At 34.8% G+C, this 24,131-nt stretch overlaps 1 protein-coding gene across 3 annotated transcripts in view; it reads right to left on the bottom strand.

The window, feature by feature from the left end:
- LRBA (LPS responsive beige-like anchor protein) overlaps positions 1–24,131 on the bottom strand; it is a 401,187-nt gene that overhangs the window by 263,532 nt on the left and 113,524 nt on the right. For all 3 annotated transcript variants that reach the window (XM_062602815.1, XM_062602814.1, XM_062602816.1), the window contains exons 35-36: positions 10,555–10,619; positions 1,064–1,172 (exon numbers count right to left, since the gene is read on the bottom strand). In XM_062602815.1, the coding sequence (XP_062458799.1) occupies positions 1,064–1,172; positions 10,555–10,619 (174 nt within the window). The remainder of the gene's footprint in view (positions 1–1,063; positions 1,173–10,554; positions 10,620–24,131) is intronic.

The raw sequence follows: 24,131 nt of genomic DNA, 5'->3' as shown, positions 1-24,131 counted from the left end.
AAAAGATGCACTTTTCATCTCCACAGGACTGTCGCCAAACCCTTGATGTAATAAATGAAACATGCCTGCTATTTCACCATTGTAAAATGGTACTGTAGATATCTTACAACATCTCCATTTGCAGGAGGGGGTAACTAGCTCTAGATGAAGTGCAGATATGTTATTAAACAACGCACAGCTTGAATCCTGGGGCCAACACAGATGACCTTTAGAACATAAGCACTGTCTAAGACAAATATGCTTTCATCTTTGGGGAGTATTTTTTCAAGCAAAGATTTAAGAGTAAAACAATTTAGAAATACGTTAAGCACAAATGTGCCTTCAATCTCTTAATGCTTCATTTTAAAAACAAAACCACAAGTAATATCATATGTCAGAAGAAAGACTAAGTACTCTTTAAGCAGAATACTAGTGAATTTAGTAAGATTTAGCTTCATTTTCATTTAAGCAACACAAAAGCACAGGGAAAGGAGATATGTGATGTAACTGAGATCCAAAGTCGGAGGTAAGACTAAAGTGATTCAGAAAAAAAACCCATGTATTTTTATTACCGGTCTATAAAAAAAAAGTCCATTATTTCACTTTCGAATCCCTTAAGTGGGATGAAAATACAAAAACATAACCAAAACCACACCAAGGCATGTAAAACATAAGGAAAATGGTTTTAGAGATGGATTAAGTGAAACAGCAAATGATACAAAGAAAAAAGTTAATTTCTCTTCAGTAAGGGTTTATTTTCCAGAGTTACATCTTGACTGTGACACCAAGGAGCTTTAACACATATAGGGATATTTGCTTCATGCGAAAGTACAGCATTGGCATGACAAAATTCCTTCCCTACAAACTATGGTTTGCAGATTCTGACAAGTTCTGAGCTGCTCTGCACAGCTTGTTTTTCCATCCATGTCAGAGGCAAACTGTCAAAACACCCTATGAATGCAAAGTAGTTTTCAGGATGGAACCTCCTGCACCTGAAAAACCCGTATCATACACTGGAATCCTCAAACACAGTGGGCTTGTTATGTTTTGGTGTTTTGGTTGTTTTTACTATTTAATTTCTTACCTCAAAGTCAGCATGACGGTTAATATCCTCTGCTCTCTGTCTGCTCAAGATAAATTCTGCTTCATTAGCCACTCTTACCAAATGGTCCTTCATGGTTTGACTCAGTAACCTGAGGACAGAGAATATTTAAGAACTGCCTTGAAAGAATGAAGTGCTAAAATGAAAAACTGTAAATACAGGATATATTTACAAATATTTTGAGTTCTGTTCCATAACTGACTATTGTTTAAAGAAAATGGTATAAATAAGGTTGAAAGATAATTTTCTGGCAACTAGTAGAATTGTATTTCAATAGTAAAACAAACTAAGTATTAACTAAAATGTAAACACACTAGACAGACATTTTACCTGAAATATAAATATAAGAAAATCTTTCACATACAAGCAACACAATATAAAGAAAAGCATGCAGTTTATGTATATAAACATCCACAGTGAAAGCCCTAATGTAACTGATGTAAAGTTTAAATAAAAAAAAATGTGAATTGCACTGCAGTATAGTTTTTTCTCCAAATGTAAGAATCAAAATTATATGGTAAGTATACATTTAAGTCATACTTTCAGGATTATAAAACAACCTCAGTCTCACAAATGAAATGCTAAGATACACATTGTTCCAGGTTATATACAGAATAAAGCTATAATTCAATCTGAGATTTCTGAGGCCTTCACAAACCCTGAGTTTATGAATGGCAGAGGAGCTGACAGATTGAATTACAACCCTATTACTCTGTGAGTTCTCATATTGTTACTAAAAACATTTCCTTTTTAATTAGTTACACTGGGATTCATAAAGTTAAAACTGGCTATACGTGAACAACACTGTTTTAGAAGATGCACATTTCCACAGCAGTACTCAAAGATACACCAGATAAATCCACCACATGCTCCACTGGTTAGTTTTTCAAAATATTTGTTATTAAACTGCTTGTTGTTGCTTTTGCGTTTTGTTTGTTTGCGTTTTTTTTAAGATTTTCAGTTGCTAACACAAAAAATAGTTACAGAACATAAAATCACTCGTTTGCATTGCACATATAAGCTAAAGTACATTTTAACATGTTCAACAAGGCTATATCACGCAGGAAGCCTTCTAATGTAACGTTAATTTTATCCCCTAGAACTTACTTATCTAACCTAAGACTCCACCTGTCTCTGTCTGTATGTTTGATAGTAAGACCATCAATGCCCTGCTACTACTTTTCCATTTGAGGCAAACAAAATATTTTAAAGAAATACATTAAGTGTAGCTTGCTGCCTGCAATAGAAACAACTGTTTTCAGATGAGTAGACCACTGCTGAGACAAGGACAAGAATCTGACTCTTGAAAAAGTACTATTTCAACTCCAAACTACAAACCACACATTTTGTACATATGTAAGTGGCTATAAACTGTAATAACTAGATCAGGTAACTTTAGAAGAAAGCATTTGTCTCTCCTGAAGATAAAAATGATGTTTAGAAAAAGCTCATTTTCCTCACTTAGATAATAATACACTTCATGGATTTAAAGGATCATAATGGTCCTTTCTGGTACCTGCTCTGGCCTCCTACACAGAATTGATCATGTATGTTTTCCTGAAAATAATTTCATTTCCTCCATCAAGTCTGTACCTTCTGTTTGACCTACAGCATAGCTTTCAGAAATATGCCCCAACTTTGGGTTTTTAAATTTTGTTTTCGTAAGATTTGATGATATTTTATACCATGTTCCCTATAAAGAACCTTTATAATAAAGTAACTTAGGTAATTAGTGTCACTTAAAAACAAAACAAAAACAAACAAAAAAAAAACAAACAAAAAAAACAACCACAACTATTTCTTGTCCGCCTTTATCCTGATTTTTATTCCAGCAACTAGATCACATTAGTTCTTCTTCTGTTAAATAAAAAGTCTATCCCAAACATGTCTTTATAAATACTTTTTCTCACAGCAAAAGAACAGCTCCTCAATTTCTTGACTACAACTGTGTTTCTTTTCCAAAGTATGCACCCCCAAGCTGAAAGAAAAACTAAAGTCTAATAATTTCCTTCTTGCTTATGCATCATAATCTCTGTACGCAGATCCATGGACCCTGTTTGCTTTATACTATTATCTCACACACCTGATTATTTTTTCAGTATTATTAAATGCCAAAATGCTGTTCAATACAGCAATTTACACTCCTCGTTCTCTGAGAAACTCCCTTCTGGTTTGGCTTTATTTATAACAAGTTATTAAATTGAATTTTTTACTGATCTTTAACATGAGAAGAGTGTAGATGGAGCTTGGATGGACACATTGCGTAGAAGTTAGACATAATACCTAAGGGGATAAAGACTCTGAATAGCAGGCCTACTCTTCTGTTTTCAGTGCACACTAGATTCAAAGTCTCAGACAGACTTTTCTTCCTTTGGCTAAGCACTTTCTGGACTAAAAATACTTAAAAACATGTGATTAACTTTGAAAAGATGAACACCCTAGTAAAAACAAGCAAGGGAATGGATCCCATGCTGGAAGTTAAATATATACTTGCATACTTTGTGGGTCAGGAATGAAGTGCTAAACCATTGAGTGGAGGAGCTCCAGCCAAATACATGACAGATTCTGATTTTTTGTGTTATGCTGGAAAAGAAAACTGTAAGGCACAAAGTAAGAAATCTTCTGATTTCTGGCTGCTGAGTGCTTAGATGATGAAGTAAAGAGTCAAGTTTTTCCTTACAATGAACAAAAAGGAGAAGGTACAAAAGAAAAGGGAAAAAATAGCACAGAAAAATATGTGCATGCAAAGGAAATGAGAGATGGGTAAGTTCTGGGTTAGTAATACTGATGTCCAAAAATTGTCAGTTTTACCCAAAATACAGAAAAAGCTTTACCGGTGACATTTACAACAGCTGTTTAGGCATAAATCTCTCATAAAGTACTACGGGGAGAGATTATGTATGTTCCCAATACTACCAAAACAGAGAACTCTGAGACGGGAAAGCTTACCTTTCTTGGCTACCTGCACTCCTCAAGCACGTAAGAGACACTCTTACTTCAAAAGGAGATATGTTCTACATGGATACACGCTGTCTTTTATGGAATCTGACTGCTCAATGTGCTAAGTGTTGGAATATTACTGTTGCAAGGAAGTTTTACAATTGCTTTGTGGAACTTTACAGATATGTTATTCAATCATCAAAAAATACACAAAAGTCCATAAGGTCCTAAAGCCTGAAGTCTGAATACATTTACACCCTTAGAACAGGAGAGAAAAAAAAAAAAAACAAAAACCACAAACCAAAACAAAAAATAAAAAAAGAAAAACCCACCAAACAAACAAGCAAAAAAAAAAAAAAAACACCTAAGAATTCTGCAGACTCACCAAAATGCCCACTTGGCCATCCAATAGCATAAAACTTGACAGCACTCCAGAAGGACATCTAGTATGGTACACACACCCATATCAATACAATCTTTTCTATCTAGGATAGTCACGGTATATCAGGACCTAGTGAAAACTGACCTGAGGTTGTGCTCACATTCTGAGAGACACTGCATGGTAGTACACCATATGATTTCTGAAAACCTTCTATGAGATAGCAATAGTGCAATACAAGCATACGCACAGGGTGTGGTATAATACCTTCATGTTACTCTTCTATTAACTTAGTTTTGAAAGCAGATGCTACTAAAAACTTTCTACATAAAAAAAAAAAATTAAAAGAAAGGAATTCCCAGGCACTCAAGTGTTTCATGATTTTGCTTTTTGACTGACTCAACAATGCTCTCACAAGCAAAACCAACCTTTGTCGCATGCATACCCTCTAAAGTTATTAGCATCTCCAATAATGATTAACAATTAATGTAACCTTTTTAGACTTAGTCCTCCACAAAAAGCTTCTGTTTGCTCATTAAGTTGCAGCAAAGATGTTTCCAGTTACACAGAAGTGATGCAATTTTAATCCATGCACAGATGATCAAGCAACTCAGTGAAATAAAAAAATGGTTTAAAAATGGCTGTGCATGTCATACCATACCTTAGTGTGCACACACAAAAGTCATACAGTGTCAAGAACCCCACCTCAAGTCACTTACCCATTTCTGAAACACATAAAGGCTACGACTTCTAATTTTCAGCACATTTTAAATGCTGTTTAAAGTCCAGCCTAATGACTTTCTGTAGTTCAAAATTCAGACATCAACAAAGCTGCTTCTGCTATAAGACCAAAACAGTAACATAAAAACTCAGAAACTAAATCATCAACAATCCCTTTTATAAAACACTTTTACACTTGAGCAGAATGGGTTGCTAAAAATAAGCAGCAAAGAAATGTGGAAAATACTTTTTTCTCTTACAAATCATAACTTAGATCCAGGTTCTATGTCATCAGAATCTCAGGACAAGGAGGCTGCAATAACGGGACTGGTAGTAATCAATTCTACTTTGGCTGTGAGTACCTCTATCATTTTTATCCTGAGCCTTTTTTGGTCAATTATGCATAAAGCATAAGTCTGTCAGTTACCATCCATTTTTTCATTAATAGCTGTATTTTTCTAACTATTTTTCATCACAGTAGTTGCTCCTATGGCAACACATTCTTTAAAATTCATTCCTTTAGAGTGACCACACTCTATTACAAGTGAAAGACAACTGAATGGGGCAGCCTACATCTGTCCCCTATTTTCCATTAGAAAACTGTGCAATTAACTGTCCAACTAGTCTGATTGCCAACTATTTTAATATTAAAAAATATTTGCATCTATGGCCAGTCAAAAGTAATACATACAATTAACAAAAAGGAACAGCAGGTGACATATGTTGAAATTTTATTACAGTTCCTTCTAAAAAAAATGCTATAGAAATACAGACGATTACAGCATTCCAGATTTTATACTACTGGATGTTATGGATTGGGAGAATAATACCATTTTCATGCGGTTATTTTTGGAGAGGTTTGGAACTTTTTTTTGCTGGTTAGTAGGATTTTTGCTTGCTAAGTATATCAGATTTGCATGTTGTCTGCCTTCCTTGTTCTCCCCGTGACTTTTGAATTCATTGGATAATTCTAACAATTTTTATTTTTCTATTTTTGAATAAAAGGCTACAGTTTCTCAAAAATATTAGATATAAAATTTGTATTAAATCACCAGAGTACAAAAATCCTTGCAAGCATCCTTAAAAGAATAAAACAAAACCAAAGGAGCTCTTTTCAACTGCACTGAAAGTCATAACAGAAAATCCAATATAGGAGGGAAAACCTCTGATATTGCAGGAGAATTTTGATTAGATTTCATTCCTCATTAGACAACAAAGAATCTAGGAGGGAGAGAAAGATACAAAAAAACATTAGTTCTGCTTCTCCTGGATACACTTGTGAATCCTTAAGTTTTACTTGGGCTTTTTTGGTGAAGTATTTGAAAGGGCAAAGGCAAAACAGAGGAAATCATACATGTAACCTGCTAGTTTAATTAGGTTATCTTTCAACAAAACTTTGGGTGACAGTTTTTTAAAGCAACTGCTTTCCAGATTTTGAATACTCATTTACAGATGTATAAAAACGCATGTGTAGAACACAGTACTTAGTTCTTTGAATGACCAAGAAAACTATACCTGTGAAAATTAAAATTAAGCATCTTTAAGAGTCTCTTCAACTGAAAATAAGAAAGAATAATTGCTGCAACATGCTTAGGAGACTGATCCCTCAACCCTTGCCATGCCAAACCCATTATCACCCCAAAGGGGATAATAACTGTCATGCCTAGTCTCAAGCTCAAGTATGTTTGTTAGTGCACTGACTGATACAGAAAACAACGTCTAGCATAAAAGATGCTTCACACTAAAGTGTGCTAATGAATCAAAGTGACAGGAGAGAGTTTTAACCTTCAGAGAGCAAAGGAGTTGTTTGCTAACTAGTCAAGTAGAGGAAATAAGAGTATAACAAAAGAGACGTTTGTACACACAAGGAAGTAAAACAAAGCTTTTTTTTTCAGTTCAGAAAGAACAGCTTGGCCATCTCTTGCATAAAGAGGAAACATAATTAGTTCCAGGGTGAAAAAATGGAGTCTGTCTGGACACCTTGGAATTCTTCAAAGGAGAGGACCAGCCGTGACCATGAACCAGATCACACCTAAAGAACAGCTCCAGTGAACAAAGACCCTCACCAGAAAGCTCTAGCAGGTCAAGGCTCCAAAACAACATCCACTCTAAAGGGAGGACCCAAAGGTGAAAGGTAAGTACAAAGACTGAAATTAGGACTGACAGAAGTTCAGTGGGCTAAGGAAAATGTTTTGCAATCTATACTTCTGCTGCACAGATGTCTCCGTACATAAGAGCAGCAGTGGGTACAGGCACCTTTTTAACAAGGTTTCAAAGAGCACTAATACTGTTCCCAGACATTACAATAACAGTGAACAATACTCATTCATTTTTATTAAAAACAGATTAATGTTCAATGTAGCAATGTAATGAAATTGACATTTCTTTCCATGCACAGAAAGAGGTTATTTCCCAATAGCTGCAGCTTTAGCTTTTTGTTTACATTCTGTACCTTCCTGTGTTTCTACAGGGCTTTGTTTTTAGTTTTGGGGTTTGTTTCATTGCTGTTTTTTTCTTCAGGGGTGGTGGTGGGTTTTGTTTCTTTGTTTTCACTATGCTTGTAACCCAGCCTTCCAAAATTTCAGCTCTTTTTTCAGTTTAGGTAGGCTTGTGGTTCTGTATTTTCACATACACGTTTTCACATTCCTTCCTATTTAGAGGGGTTTTTTTCAGTTCAAGATTCAAAATTTTACTGGGCACAGACAAATCAATTCTGCTCTATATGTGCAGTGGACCCAAAATCATCTGGAATGCCTGGAAGCAACTGTATGTGTAACACATTAGTTACCTGGGGACATGATGAAATTCAGAACATTCTGAATGCAGCACACACATTGTAGATCTTACGAGTCCCAGAGGCAAACTTTCTGTACATATTTCTGTCCAGGGAATCCTAGCCAAAACACAGCAAGCCTAAACATAAAACTTTTAACCGCTGTGAGAGAGAGAGGTACATTCATACCTTTCAAATAAAAGTAAAAAATACATTTGAAAGCAAGTGTAAGGAGATTTAGATCTCTTTTTCTAGACCTCTTTGTGAAAGATTTTTCAGTCATCTTATTTGCCTGATAAACAAACAGTCGAACACACTTTAAACTGGAATATCCCCTGGGATGGTTAGTCAAAAAAAAACCTAGTAATAAACTCTGGGAATAAACCCCTGGTTTACAAGGGTTATAGGATGACCAAGACTTTCTCCAACAAGGCAGCAGACAACAGCAATTCTGTGATTCCAGAAATTCTAGGTAGTTCTTCCAGTCCTTGATTTTATTTTATTTATCTTAACACTCCACATGTCATGGTACCCCCACAGACATCCTCCCTTAATTGCTGAAATCAGTTCTGTCCTTTGTACAACTACCTTGTCTTCTTTTCTTGTGTACTTACAGAAACAATTTATAAATTCAAGTTTATTATAAAAGTATGCAGTTTACATCTAAATCATTATCATCCAGCTACTTTCATTTTTAAGTTTTAATGAAAACATTTCAGCTTTTGGAGTTAAGATTATAATGTTATGGCAAAAATACTGAATATACAATAGCAAATGCAGTAAAATACAAGGCCTCAAATGTTTTAGTGTAAGTGTTAGTATATGTGGAACCTGCATAAAGAGAAGAAAAGAACAGTTCTGGAATATAAGTTCATGTCATATAAGGGATAATAGTTTCATTTTAGTGAATGCTGAAAAGCCACAAAGCACCACAATGACCAATTCAGCAATAACTTTAAAGGCTCCTATGAACAGCAATGGAAGGAAATAGAGAAAGATAAAAGGAGCCATTTTTAAGAAATTAACCTCCTCTCCCCCATAATGAAAGTTATATTCCCACTTTTTTAAAAAACAACTCTGCTATGAGCCAGAAATGAAATGAAGTAACAATTACTTAGATATTTTCTGCTAACCAAAACCACACATCTCAGTCTTCAAGGGATCATTTGTCCCTGAGACAACCACTCTGCTAAGGCTAGACTGTAAGTTATTGATGTTGTTTATGGAGGTGGGGGAGCGATTCCATCTGTCTGTGATGGGCATTGCAGATTTTTCAAAAGAAAATAGTCAATTCCAAACACTTTACTGATAGAATGCTCTCTGAAAGCTTGACCTGAACAAGCTGAATAACTGTTAGGCAACTGCTACTTACAACTCAGTCTCAGAAACTGATTTGTTCATGATAATCATCTTACACAGATGAACCATACATTGTGGTTTACATGTGTGTGGGATCTCTATGTTATCTATGCTAATAAAACATTAATCAAGAGGCAAATTTATAGCAGGCACTTTGTAAAGAAGGTCAGGACAGGTCAGCCTCACATAATAGGAAACAACTACAGGCTAGATCTTAACACTGTAACTGAACACCCTTGTTACTTTACCTTGGCCCTTGGGATCAAGACTAGTAGCAAAATGTTTTTCCTCCCTCAGAGCGGTGTTTCCCTCATCATAAACTGAAATATGACCATTAAAATGGCCGTTATTTTTATCCATCTTGAGAACATTCACACATTTTGAAAGAAAAAAAATCTGAAATAGCCATTTTCCCCTACACCTACAACGGAAAAAAAAAAAACAACAACAAACCCAAACCAAAACTTATGTAGCATTTTAATTTATGTGATAAATTACTTTGATTTTAACTCAGTAGCTGTCCTAACCCCGTAAAATTTATTTTCTATTGGGATTCTTACTAGGTCAAGTTACTCAGTAACAGAATTTAGGTTTAGATAAATGGCATTTCTTATAATACTCCTTAGCTAATGCGTTAAGTCATCTCAAAAAAAAAAAAAAAAAGCCTTTAGAAAAGGTAAATATTGCTCTTAATGTGCTTCAACAATCGATTCCTAACGAAGAAAATATTGATGGTTCTGAATAGTCACTACAAGTCAAAGAGCATGGCCTCATCACCTCCTCTGTCATTTTCTGTACATTCCAGTAATATACATATATAGTTACGGACAGAACATTAAACTAATTGGTAATATTAACAGATTTTTTTTTTCCTTAAAGGGACTCCCTTTCTATTTTGAAGTAGATAGGAAATAAATGAGCAAACAGGAATCTAATTTTTGACACAGAAGCTTATCATACAGTTCCTAGCTATAATGTCTTCCAAATATCAACTCCCTTTCTGAAGAGATTAGCTGAATACAAATGACAGTTTCAATGTTAACCATTGCACAAGGACAGGAAAAAGCAACTCCACGACACACTGACAAGTGAAATCTTTAATGAAACTAAAGAGCATTCAGGTTCTACAAAATCCCATAGTCAGTATTAGAACTGAACCGAAGTCCTAAAGAAAGTGAAATCATGCTTGTAAAACTCAAATAAAACAACACAAAAAGGCGTAAGAAAAGCTCTTATGAATATTTCAAGCCACACAACTTCTTGGAGGCTAACACAGAGGTGTTTTCAAATATCGTGACTTACCTTCCTTCATTGACAAGCTCAATAAAGGCAAGGCCAGCATTCTTTTGTATAGAGTTCTGCCACTCCTGAGAAAAACACAAGAGAAAACTGGTTGTATAAAAATAAAACTAAGAAAAAACATTTTCAACTACAAAGTTACACACTTTCTTTTTCAATCTTAGCAATTTACACCACCATCAGTAAATGTACAAGGCATGAATTGTGTGCTAATCAGGAAGGAAACATTGCCAGCATGAAGAACCAGAACTGTATCATTTACTCAAAATCATATTCTGTGGAGGGGAGAAGAAAATACAAGAATATCCCACAAACAACTGCATCATTTTCTTTTGCTGTGTTATGTAGTAATTCTGATTGCTTTTTGCTTTATTGAGCTTTGATAATGCCAGAAACAAACTGTTTCATGTTAAAGTAAGGCTCGCTCTTTATACACAATTTTTTCTTACAGTTTAAAGTCTGGTTAACATACATGCTGATAATAATCCTCATCTCAGCATCATGGAGTCATCTCTATTCAAAACAATCTGTTAATAACCCAAATATTCATCATTAACACCTAGTAAATTTCAAAACAACTTTTAACACATTTTTAACACTCTGAATTTTTAACACACTGAAGAAATGGCAATGTCAGACACAAGAGCACTGCACATTTCTTACATTCAACTGACTCCTGAATTTCAGTAAAACTGTAAACCTCATACATGTAGGCAGGTTTTGCCTGGCCTCAAGAAAGAAACCAACACAGACGACCTATCACTGGGGCTTGCTTCCCTGATTTGAAAACTGAGGAAAAAACAGAACTGGTTAACACAAATACCAAGAAGATTTTTTAATTCTAAACTCAATAGGAACAAGTTGACAGAGCTAAAATTTAGGGTAGTAAAGTATGTGAACCTTTTATTTTGCAGGAAATGTAGAGGCATTTGCATAGAACAGGGCAAATGCAACTCTTGGTTTAACCTCTACCAATTTTCTAAACTACTACAAAAGACAGATTCTGCAGCAAACAGATTGTTCAAAGTTTCATACGCTTTTCTACGTCAGCTTCTTTGATCTTTTTTCAGTCTGTGTTGTATGAAATAATAATCCTAATGATTATTCACATCACTACTTCTATCACTGCAGTTCTTATCCAAAATCTCACCAGCTCCATAACATGGAAAAAAGGCAAAACTAAATTCTCTTGCACAAATTTCAGATTTGCTTAATATCTGCTGAATATAGGAGGTTTTAATACCCACTGTTGGAGTACATTTTTTGCAGCTCAGTGACACAGAATTACCTCTCAGTCAGTGACACAAAGGTTTGATAAGATATACACAAAAGCCACTAGAACAATGTTGTTTCTTTGCAGTTTAAATCCTGCCCCTCAAGCCCTTCCCCCGAAAAAAAAACCCAAACAAACAAAAAGAGATTTCCAGATTTCAAATACAGTGGAGAGATTGTAACTCTTATCACTTGACATGTTCCAGGCTCTATTTATTCTTCTGTCACTTTTTAGTTGCAATGATTTTCAAGTAGAAAGAATTAAGAGTAGAATAACTGGAATTTGTGATTTATTATTCATTATGAATTATAAATGTATTTAATTACTTTTTATATAACTACTTTATATGCATTCATAAGCAAGCACCATGCTAAGCACCGGCTAAGTTCCATTTACATATTATCACATATGGGTTTTTTTTGAGGTCACATAACATAGCATCATTGGTCTTTACTGTAACATATTATATTGTACGATCTTCTTCGTATTTCTCCCACTAGCCTTCCCCCAGTTTTTCTCTATTGCCTTATTATAGCTTACACGGCTTCATGTTAGTCTGTAAGCTGTCTGAAATAGCGTTAAGCATTTATTCTTTTTTTTAATAAAAGCCTTTTAGCTGATAATATTCCAAACAAAATAGCATATGCAACTAATCCATGTAAGTTTTTTAAATGTAATATAAAGCTGTAAAGATGATATTTTCGTATCTTCATATGATAATTGACACTATTCTGTTAGTTTAAATGGGCAAAAGCTCAAGCAAAGCAAAATAATTTTTTCCATTTATGACATTGTCCATCTGTTGCTCTGTTTTTTTTTAGAGCTCATTACAATACGTGAAAATCTAATTGGTGAAGATGGAGGTTGCCAAAAGTGAAAAGAAAGTGCATTTATCATGATACTTTTCAGCATTTTTCTCCATATCAGACATCATCAAAGGACGTGTTAGTCTAAACAATTTCATAAATCACTGCTGAACACACCCTAAAGCTAATTTTAAATAGTTGAAAGAAAAGACTAATGGTCATCATCTTTCATGATCCATTCAATATTTCCCCACAGTACATGTTCACTCTCAAACAATTACACTCAGTATGCATATTGCATTATTATATCAACATCTTAGTTATCCATCTCCCTAAGGTATCAGGGAAAAAACATGTTAAAAGCTTCAAACTCAACCACTAATGCAACTAAATAACTACAAAACACACTTCAGCACTTTCCTAAGGAAGGGCTGTAAGGGAAGATCAACAAAGTCAATATTTTCATACCTGTTCTAAGCTGTACTTAATTGACCATCATTTCCTACAGATATAAATGTTTAGTAACAGACACATAACCTACTTTTAATGCTTTTGGTCAGTGTACACTCAACATTGAAGCATGAAAAAAAACCCTGGAAGGTCTGAACACTATTCACAAATAACTATAACAAAAACCAGCCGTTACAAGGAGACAAATAAGAAATCACATTTTATTCTAATACTATGTCTGATATGGAAATTTCCTAGCTCTTTATTGTTTCACATATTTCCTTAATGGAATCTGTAAACACCTCTGCAAGTACTTTAGATAAAATGCCAGTACTATATCCTTTTCTGCAACTGTCCTTCAGATCTCATATGAATTATAATTTGGTATTTAATAACACATTACATTTCCTGTAGCTACAGCACAATTCTGCCATAACCAAAATTATATACCAGTTCTCTATAGCACCAATTTCATATCAAAAAGTTTCATTAATACATTCTTAATGAGTGCCCAAGACTCATCAAATACAAACATTAAACAGTACTGGTTTTAAAAACCCCTTCTTTCAGAAACTAATGATCTCCCTCAAGGTTATATCATGCCCTACTGCTGTCCCATTTGAGTTAGGTTGAGTTTATTTCATTAATTCTAACTAATCATCAATTGTATGACAGTACCAAATACTCTAATAAAACTCATAAATTACTCCATTTTCTTTGTGTAGGAAATACATTTTGTCCAAAGACCACAACATGCATTAGATCATAACCAACAATGAGATTAACCTAGCAAAACAATCTTTAGTAATTCTATATCCCATTTTATTTCCTTTCAGGTACATATGCATGTGTAGTTATCTCGGTCTTCAAATGCATTGAAAAGTCTTCTGTACTATGTGATTTTCCATTTTCCTTTCTTAAAAATTAGGTATATATATCTCTAATCATAAGGCATCATCAGATAAATGTTCTTGAAAAATTCTACATTGAAGTTGAATTTCCCAGTGTCAATTCTACTGATCATTCATCTTCCTCCATTTGTTGTTGGCTCCCTACTCATTCTGAATATCCTTGCTCAGATCCAATACTTCAGGAGCTTCTTATTTACCAGAACAGGCCTGCCCAAAAGCCTTTTCTATAAGCAGGAGTTCATAGGAGCCAGCTTCAAATCAAAGAAATGCAGGTGGTTCTTTATGCAGTGCATTACACATCAGTGAAATCTATCACACCAAAGGATTCTGCGGTGACTAAAAGTTCAACAGGATCAAGAGGAGCCTGCATATGTACATGGAAGGAAAATACACTGATACTGACTAAATAACACAGAAACTACATCCAATTCATAAACCACCCCAAACTGAATATAGCTGAAAGTGGAAGGTTATCATACAGGCTTGTCTTATTCCTCTTCAGCATCTCTTTGTGTCTATTACCTAATCCAATACAACCATTCCTAAACTCTAGTCACTCAAAAAAATGCAAAGAAAATTTTGCTGGTAAACATTTTTGTTGGTTTGTAATCTGAAGTGCTTGCCTGTAGGCAACAAATGGATATACACCTCCTCACTTGTACCTTTCTAGGAAAAAAAATATTAACATATTTCAAACAACACAAAATATGTAGCCTTCAAGCTATATAAAAGCATTTGCAAACCTAATTTGTCAATTGGTCTGATAGGTAAAAAATTAAATGCGGATCTTTAACAGAATATTTAAAACATTTCCAATAGAGGAAAATGGCTTTATTTTCAATTGCAGGCAACTGCATTGCTGCTTTCATTCATATATACATACACATGCATGATCCTTAGTAATTCATTTTTGTCTGAAAGTTAAAAAAATATCCTAAAAAGGTCAATATATTCCACAATTAAGAAATATATCTATCAGTTGAAATACACATTCATAAGCAAGCAAAAAAGAGCCAGTTCCTTGCTAATCCATCCTTCCCATAAAGCTGGTGGAATTTTAATAATTTATTTTGGTTATGAAACAAAGGAGAAGGATGACTTTGGTACTGACAACTATGAATGAAGCATGAAGGAGCACGGTGGGAAAACGTGTTAACATATGACTAAGAGACATATTATGTCCTAGAGTAAAGGTCAAATCTGCATGAAAAACTTGTTCATAGAGAGATATACTAATCTTTAAGTGCCTAAAGTAAACTATCAAGAACTTTTCAGCAGTGTTTGCACTTGGTGTCAGCACTCTCTCAGCACCACATCCACTACAGGCTTGAATGAACATCTAGTGAAAAGTAGACTATATCTCAGCTGAGTTCTTAATAATTTAAAAAAAAAAAAAATAACAAACCACAACAAAAAACAGGTTAGGCTGCATGTTAAGCAGAATCTCTGCAAACATAAATTCCTTTTAAAGAATTGAATCACACTTATTTTATTCTACAAAGCTCCATTGAAAAAAATTAAAATCAACATGGAATTATGGGAAATAATGTCTAGAAACACAATGCAGCAATTTAATATCAAAATTAGCTCAGGATAAGTAGTATACAAAACAAAAATTTTGCAAGGATGCGATATTTTAATATACGAGTAACATAAAAACACATTTGGAGACAATGTTATTTAGTATATATACAGTCATACTTGGATGCTAAAATAAAATTTTAAAACCATAAATCAATAATGGAAGAACAATTAGAAACTGACTGAGAAAAAAATAATTTCAATAATTATAAACATGTTTTTTTCTCTACAGAAGAACACCACTGCTGCTGAATCTTGACACAAAGAAAGCTTACAAAAATATTTACTACTATCCCAAAAATTTAGAACATCTTGTCAGGGGAAAACTTAAAACAAGCTTGAATTTATTGAAATTTCAAGAATGGATACTATTCCACACTAAACAATGGCTTGTCTATGAAAGCTTCAACATGGCATGTATGTAACAAGTCAAGCTATATCACTAATCAATACAGAGGGTTTGATTTCAGTAGGGGTGATAAAAGTTACTCTAACCCTAGCCAGCTACAAGCTCTCACCAGATGATCATCATTAGGCCTCTATCGGGGTTCCACATACTCAAGCTATACAAATGTGCCCTATTAATACATGGGTCTGTCTGTTTGGCAACTCCAGTCTTAAGACAAATGGCAGCTGCTGCCCCTCAAGGTCTGAAGTCAAGTCCTCAGGGAATCTAAAAGCCCAACTGGAAAAATCAAGGCCTGTTCATTAGAGACTGCTCCAGGGGAAACTTGCAAGGCTGCCATTAGAACTATATAAAAGAGCTAATTATTTTTATAAGACTTTAAAACTATCAAACACACTCAGCTACAATAAAAAGTATTTACTGCTGGCATTCCATTAAAATGACATTGCTTTTTTTCAAAAAAATCAGCTAGTGACAGTACACAACCAAAGTCTTTGCATTAAAAATTTTAATGAGTCTTCTAGGAGAAAGTTGTGTAAAAATTAACTAGATGAGATAGTTTCTCAAGTGGAGGTATAACACCAAGCATGCTGTTGAAGGAAAATATTCCAAACACACTCACATCAAACTAAATAATGAACTGTAAAGCTGGGCTGAGATTATGCGTGTGTGATTATTTACCCCTGAAAAGGACAAGAAAGTCAAGAAAAACACATGCTCAGCATTGCGAAACTGCCTGAAAAGAACACATAGCATTCTTGTTTACAACCTATGCTGTTAACCAGTAACTGAAAATGCTGCAGTACACCAGTGTATTGATAAAAGGCACATGGCCCAGTTGGTATCAAACACCAAGAATGAGCAGAAAAAAATTAAAACCAAAAGCGTTTCAGTATTTTTCCTCTGATAAAACACAGAAACAAAGATTATAACAACGATAGCTACTTTCATAAAATATACTCTGGGGAAGAGTTGGAATATGATTTTTTTATTCATAACCACAAAATTGTTTACCATTTTAGCTATCAAACAGAATCAAAGTTTCTTATACTGAAATACTTTTCCAGCTGCACTGCATGACAACACTCTATTGAATTCTAACGGTCTAACAGATCACTGCTATAGAGTATTTATTACACAGTATTTATTACAAATCTTTTAAAAGTGCTATATGAAATTCATTAGTGTTCCTTAATCAATTCTTGGATCAACATGCACATTACCTTCCGACAGCCTAATTCAAAAAAAGCAATTATGACCCTAGTCCTTATGTAAAAGAACGACAGAAAGAAGCTATGTTACACTAGTTTAAAAGAATGAAAATGTAAAGAAAACAGATTAGGAATGATTTATATCAATGCCTAGTGCTGAAGTTAATTACAACTAACCCAATAAAATAGTGCCTTTATTATTGTACAGCAAGTAATAACCTTAGATGCAGAAAACAGAATTCTTTACTGACTTTTGCATGCTCAATTCCACAGCACACTACATTAAGAATTAAAGAAGCAGTAAATAAGCCACACAGAAACAGCAGGTTTTTAACTAAAAGCAGAAGACTCCCCTGCTGTTTAACCATTTGGGATATTCCATGTAAACAGAGCTTCCTATAAACTAGTATTATGTTGTTAGTGGTAAATGCCTAAAACTACCTTTTAATGAGAGTTTAATTTCAATGCCTAAAAGTTTGAGTTCAAGTCACAATAAGTTTTTACAGATTCTGAAAATAAATCATATGCACATAGAGCTGGAGTAGTTTGCATACTTCAGTACTACATAGTTCAGTAAAATACTAAATAAAAAAAGTCAGCTTGTCAATGACTTATGCCATAAGATTACTCTGAGACAACTACTGTTTTCTGCACAAACTACGCAAATCTATCCTAAACCACACAGTATTATGAAAGATATGCTACGTAAAACATTACAGCACATACAGTCTTCAACAACTACACACAGACAGAAAATCTCGACAGAGGCTACAGTTGTCATATTTTATAGTAATATAAATTTCCTTAAAACAGGATTTTAGTAATAAAAGAAAACTAAAATCACATAATCCAAAAGTTCATGTAAAATATGAAAATATCACTGTCTGCAATCTGAAAGGTCATATAAAATTATGAAAATATCACTCACTGCATAAATAAAATGCTATCAGTAATAACAAGCACAGCATAAGAGCTGCATAGAAATCAAACATTTTATCCAGTATCAAAAAAGTATGAACACATATATGAAAAACATTCATTACATGCCTTTTATAGAGGTTTAACTCACAACCTGACAAATAAAATTTTGCCCCTAGAACCAATATCAGATTAAGATGAAACAGGTAAGTTTATGTTAAACTCCAGTTCATTTACAATCCCAGTAAAGCCAGTTCATTTACAGTCCCAATACAGCCACAAACTGTAGAATAGGGAAAAACTGAATGAGTGGATCACTGATTTCAGGTCCTGATGGAGGAAGCAATTCGCTTGAGCAGCCTCTCCCCTTCTCTCTCCCACTGGCAGGCTGTTGCCATGACTCCTCATGAAACGAAATTAGGGGTCAGGTTTGAGTTCATCTAGCAGCAAACCTTTTCCACCACAGCTTCCTCTTCAGGTTCTTTAACCATCACCTATTTTCAATGCTGAGATGAAAGACAGTAGCTTCAGGAAGAACAGGAACAGAAATCTTAAACATGAATTAAAAAACCAAAATACCAAGCAGTTCTGTAAATATGCAGCCATGGGAAGCAAGAAACTAAAAGTCAAAAGAGATGAGTCAGAAAAACAGAAGTGAGGAAAAGGGACAACATGAGAAGAACAAAGGGAAGAGATCCAAATAATCAAGTTGCAGTGCCAGCATCATTTTTATGCAGAAAGAAAAACAAACTGAGGAACAGCAGGATTATAAAGCAACTGCCTCAACTTCAGTGCTTTTTTGTTTAACTGCGATTCTAATCTGAGTTTTTGTAAAAACACTGCATGGAAAAAGCTATCTTCAAAGGTAGACTACCAGACCACTAATTATAAGGACAAGAAAATCACAGCATGCTCCTTGCTGCACAGTTGCACTAATAGTGATAGACTGATTCCACCGATAGCAACATTCATTATTACCATCACTAAACAGGAGAAGCCTTCCTGCTCAATGTCTGATTAAATAAACTGAATAAAAACTCAACAATATACACAGCAAATACAGTTATGGAACTAAAAGCCCCTTTGTATTACCCTTTTACCCAAATGTAGCTTTGTTTTAATTTAAACTCTCATAACGAATGCATGCAAACTATGAACAAGATTCCTGCTATCACTGTACCTTTGAGGGAATGAAACCAAAGTACATAAACCAATCCTACATCTTCACTTTAAAGACAGAATGTCCAAATCTGCCCCTTATCATTCCCTTGGTAATCCTATCCTAATGCAGATCTTTTAAGAAAAGATTTAGAGAAAAGGAAGCTAAATCAATTTTTTATTTTTTATTTAACTAAAAAAAAGGCAGAAAACCTAAATGTGTCTCTTCCATTACACTCCATTTGCATACTACATTCTCTTCCTCATCCTACATCTGTTATCTTCATTCAGATTAAAATATTCTGGGTATCCATTATTCCATTGTTACACGACACCATACAACACAGGGTTCTATTGTCATCTGCCCCTGGACATTGCTACAATAAACATGAAAATAGTTTTCTGCTCCTTTCACTGCAAATCTTCCCCACACAAACACACTCACCAAGCAAATTTTCCAGAAAAGCAGGAACATAACCACTTCTGGTTTAAGCAGAAATAGAAATAAATGTCTTCATAAATTCCAGCCGATTCTTCTGAATCAAATTTGACTCCAGGATATAACCACGTAACAGACATGTACCTCAACATCATATTGATTGCTGCGTAATATGAATTATGAGTTTTTTCATTTAAACAAGTGAAAGATTAGTGCATCATCTTCAATAAGACAGATGCTTTACCAGTTGCAGAGATATACAAAAAGATACAGATAAGTATAAATAAGACTAAAGGTTAAACAACAAACTGAACAGCACTACCATGCAAAGCTTCTCCTGACACAAATGAGTAAACAGTACTGCTCCCCAAACCATGTGTTTCTTAAGCAGTTTTGGCTGGAAACAGAGACACATTATTTGGTTTATTAATATGAACAAAAATGTTCACATATTTATGATTAATATAAAGTCAGTGACAAGCGCTGCTGCTCACTGAACTTTCCATAATCTCATACCCCTCCCCTCCACTAAACCTCTTTCCATGGTCTCAAATTAAACAGACTAGCTGTAAAACAGCAGGGTGTCAAATTAAAGCACACTTTATTTTCAGAGGTCTCCACACTTCGTGGCTGACTTCCTGTCAGGAAGAGTTCCATTTCAGTGCAGAGCCCCATCAGCAGGGAGCTCACAGAATTAAGTGCCAGTTGATATTACTTTGTTTTGCATTTACCACCCATGAGAATATTGTTCAAAGATCTAGTTATAAAGTCAGCATGGTATCACCCTTCTGACGAGACTGCCAAGCCACAGGGTGTGCTCTCACTGCACAAAACTCACCTTAAATGGTGGTGTTTTTTTAAGTCCTAGTGTGCTGGTGAAGCAACAGGATGCCTTTTTTCTTCAGAAAAGTCTTGCTTCTGTAGCTAAATTATTTTCCCTTAGTTTTGAACATCTGAAGCACTGTACATTAATGGAAATGAAGCTGTCTTGTTTCCCTATCACAGCCCCAAGATTCACACTTACATTTGATATCCATTCTCACCCCTAAACATAAAAATTTATACATCAATCATAGAAATTCTCAGCAACACAGTTTTAAAGGCTAATATTTTTAGCTGTAGTGAACATGTGTTCCATTAAAACCCACAAAAACAATATGTCCTAGATTCCTGACCAAATTCAACTAATTTTCATTTCATAAGGCAATTTTTCTTAGTAAGAGCCTATCATATCCAAAAAGCCAACAGAACAGCCACTAAAGATTGTATTAAAAAGAAATATCAGGCAGAGAAAATCCTCATTTACCCTCCAAAACTCAACTGTAGGCATCAATTCTATTTTAGTAAGATGACCTCAAGAAAGGTCATCTCCACTCCAGTGTGGCAGACTATTTCTAAGAATGGCTTTGTGGTTTTAAACCCTATCTTTTACCCATTCCTCTATCCAGTCTACCATTCATGTTGATTTCTCCAAGCATACTGTCACAAGAAACAATGCTTTGTATCAGTCCACAGAAAAATATCATAGCTTTACCATACCTATCCACTTGTACTTCTCTACACACCTCTACATATCGCACTCATCCCAACTTCTTTACATGTAATTTTTAATTTATTTTTGTTCAAAACCACAAAGTTTAAATTATTCTTCAGAAAACAGGTGTGTAGTATAAACCAAAAAAAAAAAACATTGGTTCTTTCACGCTACTTTTCTCAGTTTGCAGCTGCAGCTGATACAGTTTGCTTTTACTAAATACTTCAAAATACAGTGGCTGCAGACCGCAGTGGGCATTTTTCAGTGGGTCAAAAGTACACCTAGGTAAAACAAGTTATTTCTATCACTTAGACAATTATATCTAACATGCAGAGAAACCAACCCCATTTATTAAAAGTATAGCACAACAGATATTCTTCTTGCTTTCTCACACTAAATGTAACACATCATAGTTTATGCTCATCGTAAAATCCCACATCATACATTTCATCTCCAAACTGGGGAGTGAGAAAACCTTTAAAATATCCTCCTAGAGTAAGAATTATGGAAACATATAAGGAGATAAAGCAAAAGTACTAGTTCACACATCTTAACTACTGTGACCACTACCTGTCAGGATATAAACATCAAGTGCTTATTGCATCATTAAGTCAAGAAAAGGTCACTTCTTATGCACACAGTCTTGGCAAATCATTCCTAATACATTCCAACCTCTTTCCACACCTAACGTAAAAGCAGAGTTTAAGTTATAAACTTCCTTGAATTTTACTACTAAACACACCATGAATATACATCCACTTTATAGACTCACACAAGAAAGTGTTTATCGCAATTTAACTGTTTTAAATTTAGCCACTGATGGACACAAATGTTTTAAACTCCCTACCTGTAGGCCATACTAATTGTAAACAAGGCACATTATTCCTGAAGCCAAGTACACCATACAGAAAAGGCAAAGTTCACACATGTAAGTGTAGCAAACTAAAGCAGAATCTGAGAAATGTAAGCCTTAGTAATTATTATGAATAATAATAGTTTGAAAGAAACTCCTATTTAAACATGTTAGAGTGCTCTCAAAGCAATTCCTTGCAATTCAACAGGTTAAATATTGCAGGAAATTATATGCAATTAAACTTTCAAACAATTGAGAAAGTAACACAAAATCAAAGCAGGAATGACATTCCAACAGACAAACTTTGTTACCCTGAAGTTTCACACAGAATATATTACAATAACCTAGGTCTGGAGAGACAAAATCTATATACTGCTTAAGTCCAAGGGAAAAAAAAAAACCACAGCTAATTTAAAATATAATTTCAACATACTCTGGTTCAAAGGAACGGTTTTCCCAGCTGTTTCCATTTATTTCAATCTTATCTGAATTGCAGTTACCTCCCAAACTGATCTGCAGTTTCAAACACTTGGAACGTACAACATAGTTCAATGAAGCAAGCAGCAAAATATCCATAGCACAAAGTAATCCATTTGTAATTATTCCAAGTACTCTGCTCAGTGACATATACCTAACATAGAAGTTGTCAATACACATTTTCAGCACCCAAAGGGAAATCAGAGATGGAGGAAAAACTCCCACTTGGGAAAGAAAGAAGCCACAGTATGTGTAAAAACCCTCCGATATATCAAGTAAGACAGAGGATCCAAGTGATCCAGACAACAGATTTGACATTCTAACCTTCTGTTTTGTTAGAAAGAAACTTAGTGACAATATTGTATTTAATATCCAACCACCAAAGGACTGCACTTCAGGAGTCTGGATTCCACAGCCAGTGCTGTCCCACACCTTCCAAGGGCTTTCATTCAATTTCTCCAGGGTTAATACCGCTGACCACCAGCCAGATAGCACACTGTGTTGATATCAAGTGCCTGGCAATGCAGAAGAATGCAGAAGCCCTAAACGTCAATCCCCAAACTTTACAGAAAAGAACTGAGTTTTCATATATCACCACCAAAGAAGGAAACTGCAATTGAGGACAACACAGATGAATCACAATGTTGCTTTTATAGAATGAGAAAGCTTAATTTTTCTCCACATGCCTGGTAAATTTCCTTAAACTTCAGCACAACTAATTACATTGGGAGGATATGTTGAAATTTTTCCTTCAACAGATTATTCTACTTAGTGATAACAATAAGTATTACCTGAAACCTAAGTCTCTTCAACCCCAGGAGAGCATTGTTCCTGGCTACTGTGCAATCTACCTTCCCCTGTCTCTCACTTTGACCACAGTCTCCATCCTCCAAAACTAGATGAAAATATACATTACAGGGGGAAAAGAGTAATGGGAATTTTTGAAGAGTTTGTCAAGTAAAATTGGTTTACTGAAAATATCCTGAAGCAGCACTGTAAATAAAGCTCAACAGAGATTCCTCAACTACTTTCCATCCAGTAGCATCTTAAATAATTGGATGAGAACCTCCTATTTTGTGTAACAGCTACAAGAGCCATGTGATTATTTGTTACAGAATTGCACTAGGAGTATTCCTACTAGTGCCTGCATAACAATTAATAACATGCTTACCAATCCCATGTTTTTAAATGTTAAGATTTACATGGTTTTATTAATATGCCTAGCTTCAGATTCTAAATAATTCATAACAGTTAAATGACCTTGAATACTCTCAGTTTCTCCAACAGTCACCTCATCTCTACAACAAATTGGGTGGCAGATATTCTTCCAAACTTCCAAGTTCTTCAAGAGTACGAGGGGGGGAAAAAGTACACTAAGAAGTCTCTGGCATACCTGCAGGCCAAGTATTTTTCTGTGCATCTCAACACGATGTCTTCATACTAAACTGGAAACACTGATACTTCATAACATTGCACAGAAAGCTAGCAATACAAGGCAAACACTTGTGGGTATAATCCGTGCAACATCTTCCCCCAAACATAACAATTTAGACTTTGGGAAGT

The sequence above is a fragment of the Pezoporus occidentalis genome, unplaced genomic scaffold (assembly GCF_034315485.1).
Source record: "Pezoporus occidentalis ecotype Australia unplaced genomic scaffold, CSIRO_AGI_Poc_V1 ctg79, whole genome shotgun sequence".
In the NCBI taxonomy this organism is placed as follows: domain Eukaryota; kingdom Metazoa; phylum Chordata; class Aves; order Psittaciformes; family Psittacidae; genus Pezoporus; species Pezoporus occidentalis.
This window is presented reverse-complemented; position numbering and strand designations above follow the sequence as displayed.